Source organism: Nomascus leucogenys, chromosome 1a, assembly GCF_006542625.1.
Source record: "Nomascus leucogenys isolate Asia chromosome 1a, Asia_NLE_v1, whole genome shotgun sequence".
Classification (NCBI taxonomy): domain Eukaryota; kingdom Metazoa; phylum Chordata; class Mammalia; order Primates; family Hylobatidae; genus Nomascus; species Nomascus leucogenys.
In genome coordinates, this window is record NC_044381.1 from 39123627 (window position 1) to 39142774 (window position 19148).

Here is a 19148-nt window from a genome sequence, read left to right on the forward strand (position 1 = left end):
GTATAGATTCTTCCTGCCATGTTTTAACACTTTTACTTCACATTTTGCTGTGCTTTAAAACTTTACATAAGGATGGCGTATTGTGGATATCTTTATGCAACTTGCTTTCTTCATTCAACATTTGAGATTTATGCATGCAGATAATGTAGGTCTAGTTTATTCCTTTAAACTGCCATATAGCATTCCATTCTGTAAATCATCATTTATTCATTTCTGTACAAATTCACAGCAAGATTGAATCTACCTTTTACAAACAGTCCTGTTTGTCTCCCTAACCTTTAAGAAGAAATGGTAGCACGTTGCTACCAGTTGTTCTCCAAAGTGTTTGTCCTTATTTATGTTCCTATCAGAAACATCCTGGAGTTTTCTTTTCTCCGTAATCTGATGGATTTCCTACTACAATTTTTTTTTTTTTTTTTTGAGACAGAGTCTTGCTCTGTCACCCTGGCTGGAATGCAGTGGCGCGACGTCGGCTCACTGCAATCTCCGCCTCCTGGATTCAAGCAATTCTCCTGTCTCAGCCTCCTGAGTAGCTGGGACTACAGGTGCCCACCACCACGCCTGGTTAATTTTTGTATTTTTAGTAGAGATGGGGTTTCACCATATTGATCAGGCTGGTCTCGAACTCCTGACCTCAGGTGATCTGCCCTCCTCGGCCTCCCAAAGTGCTGGGATTACAGGCATGAGCCACTACACCCAGCCCTCCTACTACAGATTTGATGTTATAGTTTGTATTGAACAACAAACAACACATTGAAGTACTAAAGAATTAATTAGGGTTGAAAGTAGTTATTTCTGGACATCAGAAAATGGGGATAGGAATGCCCTTTCAAAAGCTACTATTTTGATTAACTTTGAATAACTATTTGACCATTTAAAGTAGTTACATCAAAGAAATAATCAGCAGAGTAAACAGACAACCAAAAGAGTGGGAGAAAATATTGCAAACGATGCATCTGACAAAGGACTAGTATTCAGAATCTACAAGGAACTCAAATCAGCAAGAAAAAAGCAATCCCATCAAACAGTGGGCAAAGGACATGATAGCTATTTCTCAAAAGAAGATGTACAAATGGCCAAGCATATGAAAAAATGCTCAACATCACGAATCATCAGGGAAATGCAAATTAAAACCACAATGAGATATTACCTTACTCCTGCAAGAATGGCCATTTTTAAAAAGTCGAAAAACAATAGATGTTGGCATGGATGTGGGGAAAAGAGAACACTTATACCTGCTGGTGGGAATATAAATTAGTGCAACCTCTATGGAAAACAGTATGGAGATTCCTTAAAAAGCTAAAAGTAGATCTACTATTTGATCCAGCAATTACACTACTGGCTATATACCCAAAGGAAAAGATGTCTTTATATTAAAAAAAAAACAAAAAAAAAACTTGCATGTGTATTTTTATAGCAGCACAGTTCACAATTGCAAAGATGTGGAACCAACATAAGTGCCCATCCACCAATCAGTGGATAAAGAAAATGTGGTGTATATACACTACTCAGCCATTAAAAGGAACAAAATAATATCATTTGCAGCAACTTGAATGGAGCTGGAGGCCATTATTTTAAGTGAAGTAACACAGGAGTGGAAAATCACAAACTGTTAATGTTCTCACTTATTAGTGGGAGCTAAGCTATGAGTACACAGAGACATACAACGAGCTTGTCAAACCTGTGTCCCGTGGGCTACATGCGGCCCAGGACAGCTTTGAATGCTGCCCAACACAAATCTGTAAACTTCCTTAAAACATTGAGTTTTTTTTGCGATTTTTTTAAGCTCATCAACTATTGTTGGTATTAGTGTATTTAGTGTGTAACACAAGACAATTCTTCTTTTTCCAAAAAGAAGGAAGCCAAAAAGATTGGACATCGCTGGCATACAGAGTGACATAATGGACTTCAGAGACTCAGAAAAGGGAGGAGGGTGGGATGGGGGGCAGTGAAAAAAACTACACATTAGGTGCAGTCTACTTGGGCGATGGGTACATTAAAATCTCAGAATTTACCGCTATACAATTCATCCATGTAACAAAAAACTACTTTTACCCACAAGCTATTGAAACAAAAATTTAAAAGTAAACAAATAGTCTCAACAAAAAATATAATTGCATTTATTAATTTCATAAAAATGAAAACTAAGTTTTTTTAAAAAGAATATGCAGGCCCCCTACAGTGATCTACAGAAGCCTTTCCGCCATCCTCCCTGGTTCACTGGGTGTGGCCACGTTGGTCCCCTTGCTATTTTCAGATGCTGAGGGCCTTTGCATTTGCTTTTCATCTGTCCGCAATATTTTCCTCCCAGATATATACGTGCTTGTTCATGTACTTCCTTCAGAGCTCTGCTCACATGTCACCTTCTTGGTAAATTTCTGTCACTTCTGAGTATTCTTTACTTTTCAGCATGACACTCAGTATCATCTGGCATTATATTGTTCCTCTCCCTGATGAGACCTTGTCATCTTTGCATCTGTATCACGTACACCTCAAACAGAGCCTTGACTACAGTAGGGGATCAATAAGTAGGTATTAAATGAACAAATAGGACAAAGATACACAAATATATAAACAAATTCTCTGAAGAGGAAATACAAGTGGGTAACAATTACTGTCTCACAAGTTATCAGGAAAATGCAAATTAAGGCAAAGAAATAGCAATTTTTGTTCATTAAATTTGCAAGAAATAGAAACAAATAATGATATAATTGGAAAGGGTGGAAAAGTAAATTGGTGTGGTCTTTTGCAAGGCAGTTTTTTTTTTTTTTTTTTTTTTGAGACAGGGTCTCGCTCTGTCTCCCAGGCTGGAGTGCAGTGGTATGAACACAGCTCACTGCAGTCTTGACCTCTTGGGCTCAAGCAACCCTCCCACCTCAGCCCCCTCGAGTAGCTGCAACTGCAGGCGTAAGCCACCATACCCGGCTAATTTTTGTATTTTTTGTAGAGATGGGGTTTCTCCATGTTACCCACGCTGATCTTTAACTTCTGGGATCAAGCGATCTGCCTGCCTCAGCCTCTCAAAGTGCTGGGACTTCATGTGTGAGCCACCACTCCTGGCCTTGGAAGGCAATTTCATATGCAAGTACTCACACATGGGCACAGACAGGCATGGGCAAGGGTAGCACCACAGCCCTGCCTGAATAGTGAAAAACCAGAAACAGCCTCAATGCCTACTGATAGTGGCATTGTTAAATTACAGAACATGTTTGTTTTAATAACAGGCAGCAAGTTTTTAAGAATGAGGAACAGCTATATGCTCTATACTGTGGTGCCATTTGTGTTTCACAAAACACAAGACTAAATTTCTCTGTTTACAATTACATATGAAAATACCTAGAATAGCCTCCACCCAGAACTTTCATTTTATTTATCATTCACTGGAGATGGATTTGTTGAGCACGTGCTGTGTGTGAGGAGTTATCCCTAGGTGCTAGGAATAGAGTGGTGGGCAAAGTAGGAGAAGCTGCGTGCCATTGTAGAGCTTCTGCCCTCAGAGGAGGAAGCCAACCATGAGTACTACAAGGGAATACTGTGTAGGTCAGGTGGTGAAAGGTACCAGGAAGAGAAGTAAAGCACGGGTAAGAGGGCACTTGAAGCTCGAGTGTCCAGTGGCGCTTTATGCAGTCCCAGGCACATCCTGTAAAAGTGCACTGTTCGGTACTGTAGCCGCCAGCCACCTATAGCTGTTGAGCATTTGAACTGTGACTAGTGCAGTTGAGGAGCTGGATTTTTAATTTTATTTAATTTTAATTCATTTACATTTAAATTGCCACACACGGTAGACAGTATAGTGACATGGGATGATCAGAGAAGACCTCACTTAACAAAGGGACATTTGAGCTGCAACCAGGGAGCTAATCATGTATTTCAGGCAGAGTGAACAGCAGGACTTTGGGGCAGTCAGAGGCAGAAAAGACGAAGGTAAGAGTGGAAGGAGATGAAGCCAGTGAAACAGACAGGGACCCACCATAGACGGACTTGCTGGCTAGTGAAAGACATTGCTTATTCTCTACGTGAGGTGGGAAGCCATTGCAAAGCTTTGAGCAGACAAGTGTTGTGATCTGAATTTTTAAAGGGGTGCTGGAACTGTTCTGATGTTAAACTATAGGAGTGAGTGCAGAAACACGAAGTCCAGAGGCTACTCCGTCACCCAGGCTGGAGGTGATGGTGGGTTACTCTCCACTTAGGAGGGCAGTGATGGAGGTGTTCAGAAGAGGTCAGATGTGTTGCTCGTATTCACTGATGGATCAGATGAGGGGCCTGAGAGAAAGGGAGGAATCAGGATTTGGGCCTGGGCAAACAAGATAGCACTAGGGAAAGGGAACATTGGGAAGGGAATTCAGGAGTTGTGTTTTGGACATAGTAAGTGCCTGTGGATATAAAGAACAAAGTCCTGACCATGAATGACACTGAAACAGCAATGGCAGCTAAAAGATTTCTTCCTAAAGAATTGGATAAAAGAGGAGTGTTCATCGATGGTGTTAGAGTCATTCTCTTTATTTAGAGGCAAAACAGGTGATCTGTCTTGACCTTTTTAACATGAAGGTTTTTATATGTGCTTAATTATGCGTGGCTCTTAGATTTGAGTGATTATTTCTTATTTCCCTTCCATAGAATGGCTCCCGAGCGAGTGGCGTCCCTGTCACGAGTTTGTGTCCCACTTATTACCCTGCCAGATGTTGACCCCCTGGTGGAGGCTCTGCTCATCTGTCACGGACGTGAACCTCAGGAAATCCTCCAGCCAGAGTTCTTTGAGGCTGTAAATGAGGCCATTTTGCTGTAAGTGGTGTTCATATTTCTTGTCATCCTGCGTCGTTTTTCCTTTTCTTAGAAGGCTGTGGTGTGTTGGAAAGACTGTACGACAGCAGTGTCCAAACGTTTTTGTCTCAGTACCCTTTATACTGTTAAAAATTACTGAGTATCCCGGCCAGGTATTGGTGGCTTACACCTGTAATCCCAGCACTTTGGGAGGCCAAGGCGGGTGGATCACCTGAGGTCAGGAGTTTGAGACCAGCCTGGCCAACATGGTGAAACCCCATCTCTACTAAAATTACAAAAATTAGCCAAGCATGGTGGCGTGTGCCTGTAATCCCAGCTACTAGGGGGGCTGAGTCAGGAGGATTACTTCCACCTGGGTGGCGGAGATTGCAGTGAGCCGAGATCGTGCCACTGCACTCCGGCCTGGGCAACAGAGTGAGACTCCATCTCAAAAAAAAAAAAAAAAAATTACTGAGGATCCCAAAGCATTTTTTTTTTTTATTTTTAACGTTTTAGGTTTGGGGGTACATGTGAAGGTTTGTTACATAGGTAAACACATGTCATAGGGTTTTGTTGTACACATTATTTCATCACCCAGGTATTAAGCTCAGTTCCCAATAGTTACCTTTTCTGCTCCTCTCCCTCCTCCTACCCTTGCTCAGGTAGGCCCCAGCGACTATTGTTTCCTTCTTTGTGTTCATACATTCCCAAGAGTTTTAAAAATCTGTTAAACCCTTATTAATATTTATCATATTTGAAACTAAATTTTTAAAAATGTGTTTCTTAAAAAATAAAAATAGTTTTATTACACGTTACACAAATAGCATATTTTTATGAAAAACAATGCTCTTTTCCAAGGCAAAAACAAAAAATGTTTGACAAGAGCAGCATTGTGTTTACATTTTTGCAAGTCTCATTTTCTACCCTAAGACTGCTGAATTCTCATATCTGCTTCTGGTGGGACGTGTTGTTTTGGTTGAAGTGTATGAAGAAAATCCAGCCCCACATAGATAGTAATTGGGAAAGGCGGGAATATTCTAGTAGCCATTGCAGATCATTGTGGATAATTCTGCTTTGATAGCTCACCAAAATTTGAAAATGGTCATTTTTTAAAGGGTAGTTGCAATGTGGAATCTGAAATTATGTCAGTTAACTTTCCATACTCTGTTACATTAAAACCCATTGGTCTGTCTTGTACTTTCAATGGATCTTTTTTGCCTACACACATAATTTTGTAGCATTATGCATGGTTCATTTGGAAAACCTTCATTCATTGAGTTATGTATATCTTCCAAACATTGACATATTTTATTATGCAGCATCAAAACCTATAGTCATTACTGCCACCATGGAGCTCATCAGAAATGACTTTAAGTATTGGGAAGCTGTCAAGCTTATGTTGGTGGACATAGATTTTCCAAAATTCTAATTTCTGCTTAAAAGCTAAAATTTATCATGGGCTACAAACACTGTCAGTCGTTTTCCTTAGGGGAGTGAGTCACTTTGCTAATTATTGGGAAAGTATGTGCCTAATCCCAAAATGTGACTAACTACTGCCTGTCTGCTAGTCATTCTTTCAGGTCAATTTCCATGACAAAAAGTGGTCAGGTGAGCCCACCGCTGAAAGAGTTGTGCAGGTGTACAAGTGGAGTGCTTTTCTCCAGGCAACCGTCGTTTTTTGTTATGAAGCAGAAGTGCTTTATGCACACTTTCCTTTTCACCATACAGAATTCTTTTTTAAAAGTATCCTTGAGGGCAACAGTTTAATAAAATCGGTATGTTAAACTGCTTCATCAAACATTCGTATGTGAAAATGCAGTGTTTCGACTGTGTGTGTGTGGTGGTGAAGAGTAGCGTGAGGGCTGTCTCCGCTCTGATTCCCACTGAGACGCAGCTGTGTTGCTCACTGTTGCTTTTGCGCTATCAGTGCAAATGTCAACACGGTTGTTCCAGGAAAAACCAGGAGATTCAAAATAGTTATTCAGTACTTTAAGTATTTCCCTACCACTTGGGTGTGTGGCCAACTTTCATATAAAAGAGCTTTCGTGCTTAGTTGGTGCTAATACCAGACAACTACAAGCAATACAGTAAGTCCAGAGATTCTATTGTAAGGCAGTACAGTTTTGTTGGTGACATATTAATTTATCACATCTGCATTTAAATTAATTTTTTTTCTTTAGACTCTGAATGATTGGTCTCAAACGGATGTGGCAGTTAACTTGCACCATAACAGTATTTGAAATATTGTTGCATAAGACACAATAAGGTAAATCGTTAACATCTGTAAAGGCAAGGGAAAAATAACTTTCCTCATATTTTTTGCCTTTATTTACAGTTTAACCCACTTTCTCTGGAGCAGATTTCTCCATCTCATGAGTCAGAGAATTCTCTGATGTGTCAGTTTCATCTTTTATTTTCTTTTCTTTTTTGAGACAGAGTTTCGCTCTTGTTGCCCAGGCTGGAGTACAGTGGCGTGATCTCGGCTCACCGCAACCTCTGCCTTCTGGGTTCAAGCAATTCTCCTGCCTCAGCCTCCCGAGTAGCTGGGATTACAGGCATGCACCACCACGCCTGGCTAATTTTGTATTTTTAGTAGAGACAGGGTTCTCTCCATGTTGGTCAGGCTGGTCTCGAACTCCTGACCTCAGGTGATCCACCTGCCTCGGCCTCCCAAAGTGCTGGGATTACAGGCATGAGCCACCGCGCCGGCCAGTTTCATCTTTTCTTGATGAAACAGCTGTAGGATGAGAAATTGAATCTTTTAATCCTCATTTTTAAAGCCAATGATCCATTCTTAAATACAAGAAAATACACGATAAATAAATGTTACTTTTCAAATAGAATATTGTAAAATTCCAAAATAACAATCTAAAATATGTATTAAAATATATAAGTAAAATATACACTGTATATATACATAAAAACATATATCTAATAAAATTATCTAAAATAACTTAGATAAAATTTAAAAATTAGAAAAGTTTTCAAAATTAAAAAATATATATTACTACAACCCAACAAAGTGTACTTATTTCTTCTTATGTTTCCACGTAGGCCCAAGAAAAATATGATAATTTTTTAAATAATGATTTTTTCTTTCAACTCATCTCAGTTCTTCCCTCCCTCTCTGGAAAGGGTTCTTTGGACCCCACTTTGAAAACTGTTGCATGGCCTCTGGCTACTGCTGTAGTCATGACTCCAAGTTACTCCAAGCCACTGCAGAGTGGCTCTGTCTGCAGTGTTTGAAAACACTGTGAATCCACTGTGTGGTGTAATTTGCAGAGCCCTCTCAGTCTCAGATAATGAGATCCAAAGAATTCACATTTCCAAATTCAAGGTATACATGCAATGTGATTTTAAAATGATACTTACTGCTTATAAACCTGACATTTTGTTAAGAATACTGTGGTTTTTAAATCATTTTATTAATACTATTTATGTTTTCAATTTTTTTTTTTTTTTTTTTTTGAGATGGAGTCTCACTCTGTCACATAGGCTGGAGTGCAGTGGTGCGGTCTTGGCTTACTGTAGTCTCAAACTCCCAGGCTCAGGCGATCCTCCCACCTCAGCCTCCTGAGTAGCTGGGACCACAGGTGTGTGCTACCATGCCTGGCTAATTTTTTGTATTTTTGGTAGAGACGGCATTTCACCATGTTGCTTAGGCTGGTCTTGAACTCCTGGGCTCGAGGAGTCCGCCTGTCTTGGCCTCCCAAAATGTTAGTATTGTAGGCATGAGCCACTGTGACAGGCCCAATTCTTTATTTAAATACTTTCAGTGAGAAATTGGAGAATTGTTACATATGTAGACCCTTCCTTGCTATACAATGCATTTTAAAAAAACAAAACTACAATACCATTATTACATCTTAAAATTGACATTAGTTCCTTATCAGCATCACGTATCTAGTCAGGAATTAAATTATCCTGATTGTCTTAGAATTTTTCTTCCAGTTGGTTTGTTAGAATCAGAGTTCAAATCAAAAAAAAAAAAAAAAAGAATCAGAGTTCAAATCTACACATTGCCTTTGGTTTATAGGTTCTTTTAAGTCTCTTTCAATCCCTCTTTGTTTTTTGTTTTGAAATCATTTGTTGAAATAAAGGTGGTAAAGCATGTCCGCCCTCTTGAGTGTGATAAAGGGTGTGCGCCTCTGGAGCGCAGTCCTGCGGGCTTAGGTGGCTCCCTTGTCACATTCTCAGTTCTCACACAGTCAGGCCTGTTTTGTTACCTTCTGTTCTGGTTCTCTGGTCTTTTGTATGTGCATACGGCAGTATCACTGCTTTAGTGCTGGCATCAACTGTTCAATACAAAATAAGGATCATTCTCTTTGATTTCTCTTCCTTACCAGGGTTGTTTTTAGTTTGTTTTGCTATCATTGCTTGTCTTATATTCCAAATAAACTTTGAAACCAATTTTTCTAGTTGCAGGGAAGACACCCAGTGTTGCTGGGGGAAGACTCCTATAAGTATATAGAGTATTGAGAGAGCTGGCATTTTCATGATGTTAAGGCTGCCTGTCCGCCTGTTCAAGAACACATACGTTTTACCATTTGTTCAGCTTTTGTGATCTGAAGGGAGTGTTGTATATATTTTTCACACATTGGATTTACACATTTCTTGTTCCTAATGTTTTGTTGTATTTGTGTTTTGAATGTTTTCACTGTCATAAATGGATCTTCTCCTCCATCTTCAAATAGATTTTCATTATGTTGTTGCATTTGGAAAACAAACAGGCTCAAAACCACCGTTGTTCTTACAGTTTAGAGTATTTCCATTTTTTAAATCTATAACTCTTAAAAATTAGGATACATATTTTAATTTCAGTTTATATGAAAGGTTATAATCCAGGATTTTGTGAAAGTGAGATGTAAAAAGAGAAATAGAAGATTAAGTCACTTGATATTTCGAAAAATGGTCAAAATGCAGGTTTCATGGCTAAAAAAATAAAATGGCCTTTTTTCTACCTACTCTAAACCTTCTGTCAAAATTCACCCAGTAAGTGGAGTGAGCTTCCTGAGGAGTCCGAGCGTTATGTTTGGTCCTTATGTGAGATACTGAGTAAAGGGTGCTGTGAACGTGTGGCGCGGCGCTTGATTCTTTCCTCACAGTGCCCGACACCCGCAATGGGAGCACACGCTTCACGGCGCCACCGCAGATCACACCAACTGGCATTTTTACTCTCCACGGCGATTTTTCAAAATACTTACAAAGAATATTTAACTAAAATGCTCTTGCCTTTCACTGTGGCAGCTCCCTTCTTGATTTATCTAGGAATATACTTCACAGGAGAATATGGTCTCAGCCACCCCCGTGTCTAACCTTACTCTTTCAGCAAGAGCTGAATTAAAGGGAATTTGGAGGTGAATACTCCTGGTCCTCTGTGAAACCCCAAAAGCTGTTTGAGAAATCACTGGCCAGGCGACGTGCTCAGAGAACAGCTACTCCTGCTCCAGCACAGTGCTCAGGGACGCTGAGGGCAGCAGCTCCCCAAGCAGGCCCACACTCCCTTGCTTGTAATTTTGCTTGTGATAGCACGTTCTCCCTCAACAACTCATAAAATTTATTTGGTTTGGAAAGTTATGTCTGCTAATCCATAAGGGACAGACTGTCCAGAAGTGCTGGGTGGTCTTCAGTGTGTCCAAATCCTGTGGCTTCAGCTCAGCAAGTTCCCCAAGCAGTGGCGTAAGAGCTGGAGCCTCTCCATGGACACTTTCCCGTAGATGGAACATCCCAGCCACATGTTGACACAGCGAGGCTGATCCAATCAATCAGTGCAAATTACCAGCCGCGCCCAGCACCCCCTCCCCAGATATGCTGCGTGGTCATTTGGAAACCACACGCTTTCTTTGACCAATGCACCCTACCCCATGTTTAGCCTTCCAACTATTTGCTTACCACAGTACACCAGTGGAATTTCATCTGTTTGACAACTGGCTGGTGTCTTTGGCCTTGGCTTCCAAATGCAGTCAGATATTTTCAGCAATGGGCTGCCTGTCTTTTAAACAGCAGTTGCTTGCCCCTCTTTATGGTTTAGATAACCTAGAGGAACTTTTAAATTTCTTGGCCTAAATGTCAACTTCTCATGTCTGTCCCTGGGGCTGCCATCATAGGCGCCTGCAGGCTACAGATTGCATAAAACCTTCCTGGGCGGGCTGCTGAGGTCCTTTTGTAAGTCTGGAGTATAAGTAATTCAGCATGACATGTCCTCTGAGGTCATCCGAATCCACTGCTTCAAAAATACTGAGAAGCTTGAAGACTGGTTGGAGAATTTGTTCTATATGCCTGAATGAATGAGACAGTGAACAAGTGAAAAAAAGAATGAAGGCATGACGGTGATCTCGTGATATAATAAGAAATGTGCTTTTGGTCTTCATCCAGGCTCCTAAAACCCTTGGAATTTCATGAGTGATGAGGTGAGAAGAACATCTGTTATTATTCATAAGTCCCTTTTCACTACACCTGAGTGTAGGCTAATGAAGTGACTCCTGGTGGGCCCCCAGATAGCCTCAGGAGGGGGGCTGGTAGCCAGAGGAACCAACCACACCTGACCCCCAGAGTTCGACCTGATCACTACTGGCCAGCGATTTAATCAGTCGTGCTTACAATGTGAGACCTCCATAAAAAACCTAAACTGTGGAGTTCAAATAGCTTCCAGGTTGGTGGTCACATCCAGGTGCTGGGAAGGTGACGTGCCTGGAGAGGGCCCGGAAGCTCTGAACCTTCCCCCACGCCTGGCCCTATGCATCTCTTCCATGTGGCTGTTCCTGAGTTGTATCTTTCAGAATAAATTGGTAATGGCAAGTAAAGTGTCTTCCTGAGTTCTGTGAGCCATTCTAGCAAATTATTAAACCTGAGGAGAGGATCATTGGAACCTCTGATTTTATAGCTAGTTGGTCAGAAGAATGAGAGGCCCAGACCTGTGATTGGCATCTGAAGTGGGGGCAGTCTTGTGGGACTGAGCCCTTAACCTGTGGGGTGTGTGCTAACACCAGGTGGTGTCAGAATTGAATCACTGGACACTCAGTTGGTGTCTAGAGAGTTGGGAGCATTGGTTTGTGTGGAGGAAGAAAATCCACGCAGTGAGTGTGAGAAGCGCTCTGTGAGTAAAAACAGCTCCTAGTAGTGGGAGTGACTGACATACCAGTCTCTGACCACTCTAACACTCGCAGCTCAGGGGTGGCTCTGAGTGTTAAATAGGGTGGCCATATGATTTAAATTCTAGACCATGCCACTTCTGAGAGTTAAAAGAGATCCCTTTTATAAGTATAGTGGGATAACAGAAATAAACTTACAAACTAGGACAAATACTTACACTAAGATTTAAATGGGTTGAATGACTGTAATATTCTTAGCACAGTGCCTGGTATCCACAGTAAATACCCCGTAACCATTGGCGTCTACAGCCACTCCACCCTAAATGTGCCCAGTCTTGCCTGATCTCAGAAGCTGAGGGGGGTTGGGCCTGGGGAGTAGCAGGTGCTATAGGCTTTAAAAAATAAAAATAAAAAATAAAAAGTCAGGCACAGTGGCACACACCTGTAATCGCAGCTACTCAGGAGGCCCAAGCAGGAAAATCACTTTGAGGCCAGGAGTTCAAGTGCAGCCTGGGCAATGTAGCAAGACCCTGTCTCTGAAAAATAAAAATAACTGTTAGTGGCCAGGCACAGTGGCTCACACCTGTAATCGCAGCACTTTGGAAGGCTGAGGCGGGTGGATCACCTGAGGTCAGGAATTTAAGACCAGCCTGGCCAACATGGTAAAATCCCATCTCTACTAAAAATACAAAAATTAGCCAGGTGTGGTGGCGGGTGCCTGTAGTCCCAGCTACTCAGGAGGCTGAGGCAGGAGAATTGCTTGAAGCCGGGAGGCAGAGGTTGCAGTGAGCCGAGATCGTGCCATTGCACTCCAGCCTGGGTGACAAGAGCAAAACTGTCTCAAAAAAAAAAAAAAAAACCCCACAAACTGTTAGCATATTACTGTTACCATTATTGACTCTAGTAATTGTATTATTTTTGACAATGTGTAGTATTAGGTTTTTGCAAACTCATATTTTTCCCCCTAACAAAAGAATCGCTGAACTAAAACCAGATGTAAGCTTAATTCCCATTGCTGAAAGAGCTAATATGGCTTCCAACAATGCTTAATAAGAAAACAATTCATTATCTATCAGAAGAACCTAGTTTATGCTTCTTGACTAATTTATGTATTTATTTAGTTTACTCATCTGTTATGCTCTTGCATATCAAGTTACCCCAAAAAAGGAGCCTAACTAGAATTACTCTTGAGGAGCCACAGATTCTTTTGAATACCCTCAGCATCGCTCTAGCCATTTTACAAATCAGGAAAATGAGACCTCTGGAAATGAAAACGTAAATTACAAGAAAGGGCCGACCTACAATCAAGATACTGGGTTTATGTTATTTTCAACTTAGATCTAAGAAAAATCCAGATTTAAATGTTGTCAAATCATATAGGTGAGCGTTTAAACAAAGAAAAGTCAGCATAATACCAAGGACAGAAAGGTGGCAAAGAATTAGCAGTAACTGAAACTCCCATTTCTATTAATATTGTTTATCCATGATTGAAACTGAGAGACTTCCTCACACCTTTTTTTTGAGACAGGGTCTCACCCTGTCACCCAGGCTAGGGTGCAGTGGTACAGTCATGGCTCACTGTAACCTCAACCTCCCAGGCTCAGGTGATTCTTTCACCTCAGCCTCCTGAGTGACTGGGACTACAGGCATGTGCCACCATGCCTTGCTAATTATTTTGTATTTCTGGTAGAGACTGGGTTTTGCCATGTTGCCCAGGCTGGTCTTGAACTCCTGGACTCAAGCAAACCACCCTCCTCGACCTCCCAAAGTGCTGAGACTACAGGCCTGAGACACTGTGCCCGGCCACATCCTGTTTTTTTAACCTTAATAAGATACGGTCAGAGGCCGGGCGCAGTGGCTCACGCCTGTAATCCTAGCACTTTGGGAGGCTGAGGTGGGCAGATCACGAGGTCAGGAGATCGAGACCATCCTGGCTAACATGGTGAAACCCTGTCTCTACTAAAAACATTAAAAAAGTTAGCCGGGCGAAGTGGCGGGCGCCTGTAGTCCTAGCTACTCAGGAGGCTGAGGCAGGAGAATGGCGTGAACCTGGGAGGCAGAGCTTGCAGTGAGCCGAGATCGTGCCACTGCACTCCAGCCTGGGCAACAGAGCAAGACTCCGTCTCAAAAAAAAAAAAAGATACAGTCACAAATTTAGTCACAGAAAACTTTACTTTTCTAATAAAAATCTGCTGATATTGACGTGTAATTGCCAGACATTCTGGTGTGTTTGGGTTTGGACATTTATTCTGCTTGTTGGTGGCTGCCTTTTGAGAAGTGAGCTGCTCTGCACATGTAGATGATGATGATGGCAACTTTTGTCTGAATTATGATGCATTGCTTAGATCAGGCTGTCACCTAAATACAACTTTAGGATCAAACAGTGTTCTTTTCAGTTCCTTGGAATTAAGCAATTCCCCATAACAGTTAAATCCAAGTTTTGTGAGTTTCTCTGGCAACCCAAACAGCCTTGATCTCTTTCTGGTTTGAAAAGGTGGACTGTTGCCAGCGCACCTTTGTCTTGGCTGAGGAAGCCCCGGCCTCCCCTCTACCGCTCAGACAGCTTTAGAACACAACCTCTCAGATGGGCCTCCCTCATCAAGAACCTTTCTTGTGAATTTAATTCTGCATTCTGGTTTTGTTTTGTTTTGTTTTTTTGTAGCTATAAAAATATGTGGAGCCAAAATTATTTAGTAAGCAGTTGGACCAATTTCTTTACCTGCTACCTCTTTTTGTAAAGGATGAGAAAACACAACTGCCTCACTAAACTGAGTATTTGGGGGAAACAAAGTAGAGTTTTCTAAATGTCAAGGAGGCATCTTTTGGAAGAGTCTGTTGGACAGGGGAGAGCGTCCTGTCCAGGCCTCCCTGCCTCATGGCAGACGCTGTCACTGTAAATCAGATTTCTAGGTGGAGCCCTGACTGGAAGTCTACTGGTCATTATTTTAAAGGAGAAAATAGTAATGTATTACACATAAATTCTAAATGTCCGCCCTATTTCCTAAAACATAACTACGATACAGAAAATTCTCCCAATTATTAGGTAGGGATTTGGGGGAGTCAAGTTTTTATCTTACTCTGTTTTCTTGAATTCATGATTTTGGTCAATTCCAGGCAGGATGGATGGAACCAGTATAGAGAAGAAAAAGGACAACCTTAGCGTTTCTGTTACTAACACATTGAACAGAATGAAATTTTTTAGTCTCCCTAAAAACATTTTTTTCTTTTTTACTTTATTGGCCCTTTAAATTTTCCACAGAATGAATGAATATATATATATATATTCATTTTATCAGGTCAAACAATACCGCACAAGGCATATACAGAAAATGTTCATTACCTCCTCCTTCTCACCCTGCGGTAATTCTGGTAGCCATACCTTATGCTTGTTAAACATAAAGTCCATATAAAGCCATTGTCTGCTCATTGTCAAAACAAAAGCAGCATTACACCATAGCCACATCACTCCAGAACCTGCTTTTTAACCAGCGTGTCTTAAATACCCCTCTCAGGACATGGATCCAGCTCATTTGAAATAGAGGCATACCCCGTGGCATGAGGCCCACACTCTGTTCCGCCGTCCCCGTGGGTGCACACCGCAGTGTTTATAGTTTTGTCCTTATCATATTTAAGGATTGCAGTAAATATCCTTAAACTGATGTTTCTATTTCTGCCAGGGAAATTCACAGCAGTACGATGATTAACACAGAGGGGTGTGTGTCTTGCATTTTCTTCAGTGGCACCACATGACTGGCCATGTGAAGCCAGTGCCTGCCTGCCTGTGAGGAGGTGCACCCCCTGCCTACCCCAGCACTGGGTGTTGTCACTCTTCTCAGCGCCTACACGGAGAGGGTGAAACTGAGACCGCGTCGGTGCGTTTCCCTTCCTTTACTGTTAATTAGATGGGAGAGCTGCACATTTTTTTTTTTTTTTTTTTTTTTTTGAGACAGAGTCTCGCTCTGTCGCCCAGGCTGGAGTGCAGTGGTGCAGTCTCGGCTCACTGCAAGACCCACCTCTCAGGTTCACGCCATTCTCCTGCCTCAGCCTCTCCGAGTAGCTGGGACTACAGGCGCCCGCCACCACGCCCGGCCAATTTTTTGTATTTTTAGTAGAGACGGGGTTTCACTGTGGTCTCGATCTCTTGACCTCGTGATCCGCCCGCCTTGGCCTCCCAAAGTGCTGGGATTAGAGAGCTGCACATTTTTATAGGCCATTTGCAGTTCTTTTTCTGTGATTTGCTTGTTTATTTAAAGCCAGCCTGGTTCAGAGCACCATGTAGAATGCAAGTATGTTGGCTCGGCCAAATTCTGTTAGGCAACATATCAAGATGATACTGCTTCGGCGATTCCTTCATTCAGGAGTGATTACAAAGAGTTAAGTTACTGAGGTTTTAGAGCAAAATCTATCCAAATATTAAACACGGGTCCATAAACGTAATCACTCACAGCAATTAGTAGGGTGTGCTCTGAATCAAGGCTCTAATAAAAAGACAGCTATTAACACACATCGTTTTCAAACTAGAGTGGGCGCATCACGCGCTTTACTGACTGGAGTGTGACTCGTGTGCTTGCGTGACTATGCTAAACAGAATAGGTCGGTTCTGCATTGGTTCATGTGAATTTGCTGCTGCTCCTGGCGGCCTGGCCCGAGTGCTGCAGCAGCATCCCCACCACCACCTGGCGGGATGAATGACAAACACCATGCCATGGCTCTCGGCCAGGATGTGGTGCTGGCAGAAGACCTCTCATTGCAGTGAAACGCCTTTCCAATGATGTACAGATTCATGTTACATGGATCCTGAGAAAAGATAAGGCATGAGGAAAGCTGGTCAAAGCCAGCACTGCTGCTTGAGAAGGGAGGAGCCACTGAGAGGTGAACTCTCCTATTCAGAGCTTCCTGACTCCATGAGAAGCTATGAGCACCCTCTCCACACCCAGGGGTGTTCTGCTTCCCCATGATTACTGGACAGGAACCCCTCCCCAGGGCTCCATTGATGCGGCTAGAATTGGCTGACCACCTGGATGGAAGAGCCTTTCCTCTTCACAAGGGGCATAAGCACAGGCACGGCGTCTGGCCCACCTAGTAAAGCTGCCCGCTGTTCTGCTGAGCCCAGGCCCGGCTTCTTGCACCCCTCCTCAGAGCCAGCGTGGTCCTGTACTTACTCCAACCTCAGCCGCCCTGCTGCGAGTCCTGGTCCTCTCTGATTTCAGCTGCCTCTTCTGTGCGGGGAGGGGATAATTTTGTACCTGTTTTGTAGGGCTGTTTTGAGGATTCAAGTGCAAGCGAAACAGCATCATTCCAGCCACTGCTCTTCAGCCTCTCCCACTCCTCTGCGCCTTGCCCGTTGGCAGCCTTTCAGGAGCACACTAGGCCCCACCTCTGGGCCGCCGTCTGGGATCGCTCCCGTCACTGCCAGTCCTCTGAAGTCCTGTCTGCAGTCCTGGCTTCACCTCCGCTCCTCTCCTCTGTCTGCCATGCGCTGCCGTCCAGGGCCTGCCTGGCACACCCAGGGTTCATTCACCCCTCTGTAGCACTGCTCAGAGGCACACTTCCTGCCCGAGGCCTGTGTCTTCTCGTGCTCTGGTGACAGGGTCCTCTGCTTCTGCGCCTCCTGCTGTCTGCAGCTGCTCCTCCTCCCCTGCCTGCCTCCGCACTCAGAGCTTCCTCCCTTGGGGTTCTGACACCCAAATGTGTACCTTCAGCCCATTCCTCTCCCAGAGCTTCCACCTTGGATATTCAAGGACCTATCGAATATCTCTGCTTGGTTGTGCCTCAAGACACTCCAAATCCACACACCTCAAACTGATCTCTTAGTAAATCCTCCAGAAATCATTTCTTCCCTTCTTTTCATCTGAGTAAATGGCATGTCCAGTATTGAGGGGGTGTGGCACCATGGCAGGGCTTTGCCAGGTGTGGGAGGTGGGGAGATGAGGAACGAGGCCTGCCCATGGGTCCTGGACAAATTGAAGCTCAGGGTGTGAACGTGAGATCAGAAGGCTCTGAGGTGAATGTGCCCTCCCTCCCTTTCCCTTGCCTTCTGCCAGCTCCTCCGCAGTCTCCCCGGGTCTTCAGCATCTTCCCTGCTGCTCTTGCCCCAGGGTCAACCCTGGACAAGGTCTGCAGGAGCTACACCAAGCAAGCAGAAAAAGTGAAACCTCTAGGAACTGCTCCCCATGTCCCCTGCTCTGTCCCTTCCTGTCCCTGGACTCAGTTGCTGGGCTTCACACCAGCTCCGCAGAGAAGTGGCCCAAAAGTCATGGTGAAGGGACAGGCCTTGAAGGGGTTGTTGGGTCAGGGGGAGCTTATGCCCCCACTTTAGTTTTCCTTATTAATAGCAGTAGCCTGTGTGGCAGCCAGAGAGTGGGAGGGGGTGACAGTGACTACTGGAAAGTCAGGCCTTGGGACACACATGCTGCCCTCTTTTCCCCACCTCAAGATTTGTGTACATGTGGCTTCATTTCTATTTGCTTGTTTTTCTTGGGGCAAGACAGGAGGGAGATTAATGAATAAAGACATCAAGTTTGAAAAGCACCCACTGGGAAGCACCCATTGTCTGGGATGTGCAGCTAAAGGGCAGGTGGCTCTTGGGGACAGCTCTACTGTATCCCAGAGCCAGCAGTCGGGGCTCAGAGTCAGACACGTGCCCCTCATGCTCACTCCAGGGAGGGGAAGTGGAGCCCCAATTCACTGACACAAAAGGACCTTAATATATTTTACTTTATAAACAAATGTAGCTACACAATATGGTTGTGTCTGGGGAGTACTGGGGCTCAGGCCTGTAATCCAAACATTTTGGGAGGCCAAGGCAGGGAGATTGTTTGAGGCCAGGAGTTCAAGACCAAACTGAGCAAAATAGCAAGACCCCCATCTTTACAAGAAAAAAAATAGCCAGATGTGGTGACGTGCACCTGTAGTCCCAGCTACTGAGGAGACTGATGCAGGAGGATCACTTGAGCCTAGGAGTTTGAGGTTACAGGGAACTTTGATCACACCATTGCACTCTAGCCTGGGTGAGAGAGCACGACTTTGCATCTTTTTTTTTTTTAAAGGCATCTTTGATCCCCAGTCCTGCTAACCTATCCAGTATCATACTTAAGGTCCAGTGCATCAACTAGGCCATAACCACCATATATGAAATTGGATTTTTTTCTTTTGAGACAGGGTCTTGCTCTTTTACCCAGGTTGGAGTGCAGTGATGTGAACACAGCTCACTACAGCCTCAGCCTCCTGGGCTCTAGCGATCCTCCTGCCTCAGCCTCTCAAGTAGCTGGGATTACAGGTGTGCTATCACCATGC

At 43.4% G+C, this 19148-nt stretch overlaps 1 protein-coding gene across 4 annotated transcripts in view; it reads left to right on the forward strand.

Moving 5' to 3' along the window:
* FANCC (FA complementation group C) overlaps positions 1–19148 on the forward strand; it is a 232015-nt gene that overhangs the window by 171415 nt on the left and 41452 nt on the right. For all 4 annotated transcript variants that reach the window (XM_030800598.1, XM_030800664.1, XM_030800721.1 and 1 more), the window contains one exon: positions 4618–4782. In XM_030800598.1, coding sequence (XP_030656458.1) covers positions 4618–4782 — 165 coding nt within the window. The remainder of the gene's footprint in view (positions 1–4617; positions 4783–19148) is intronic.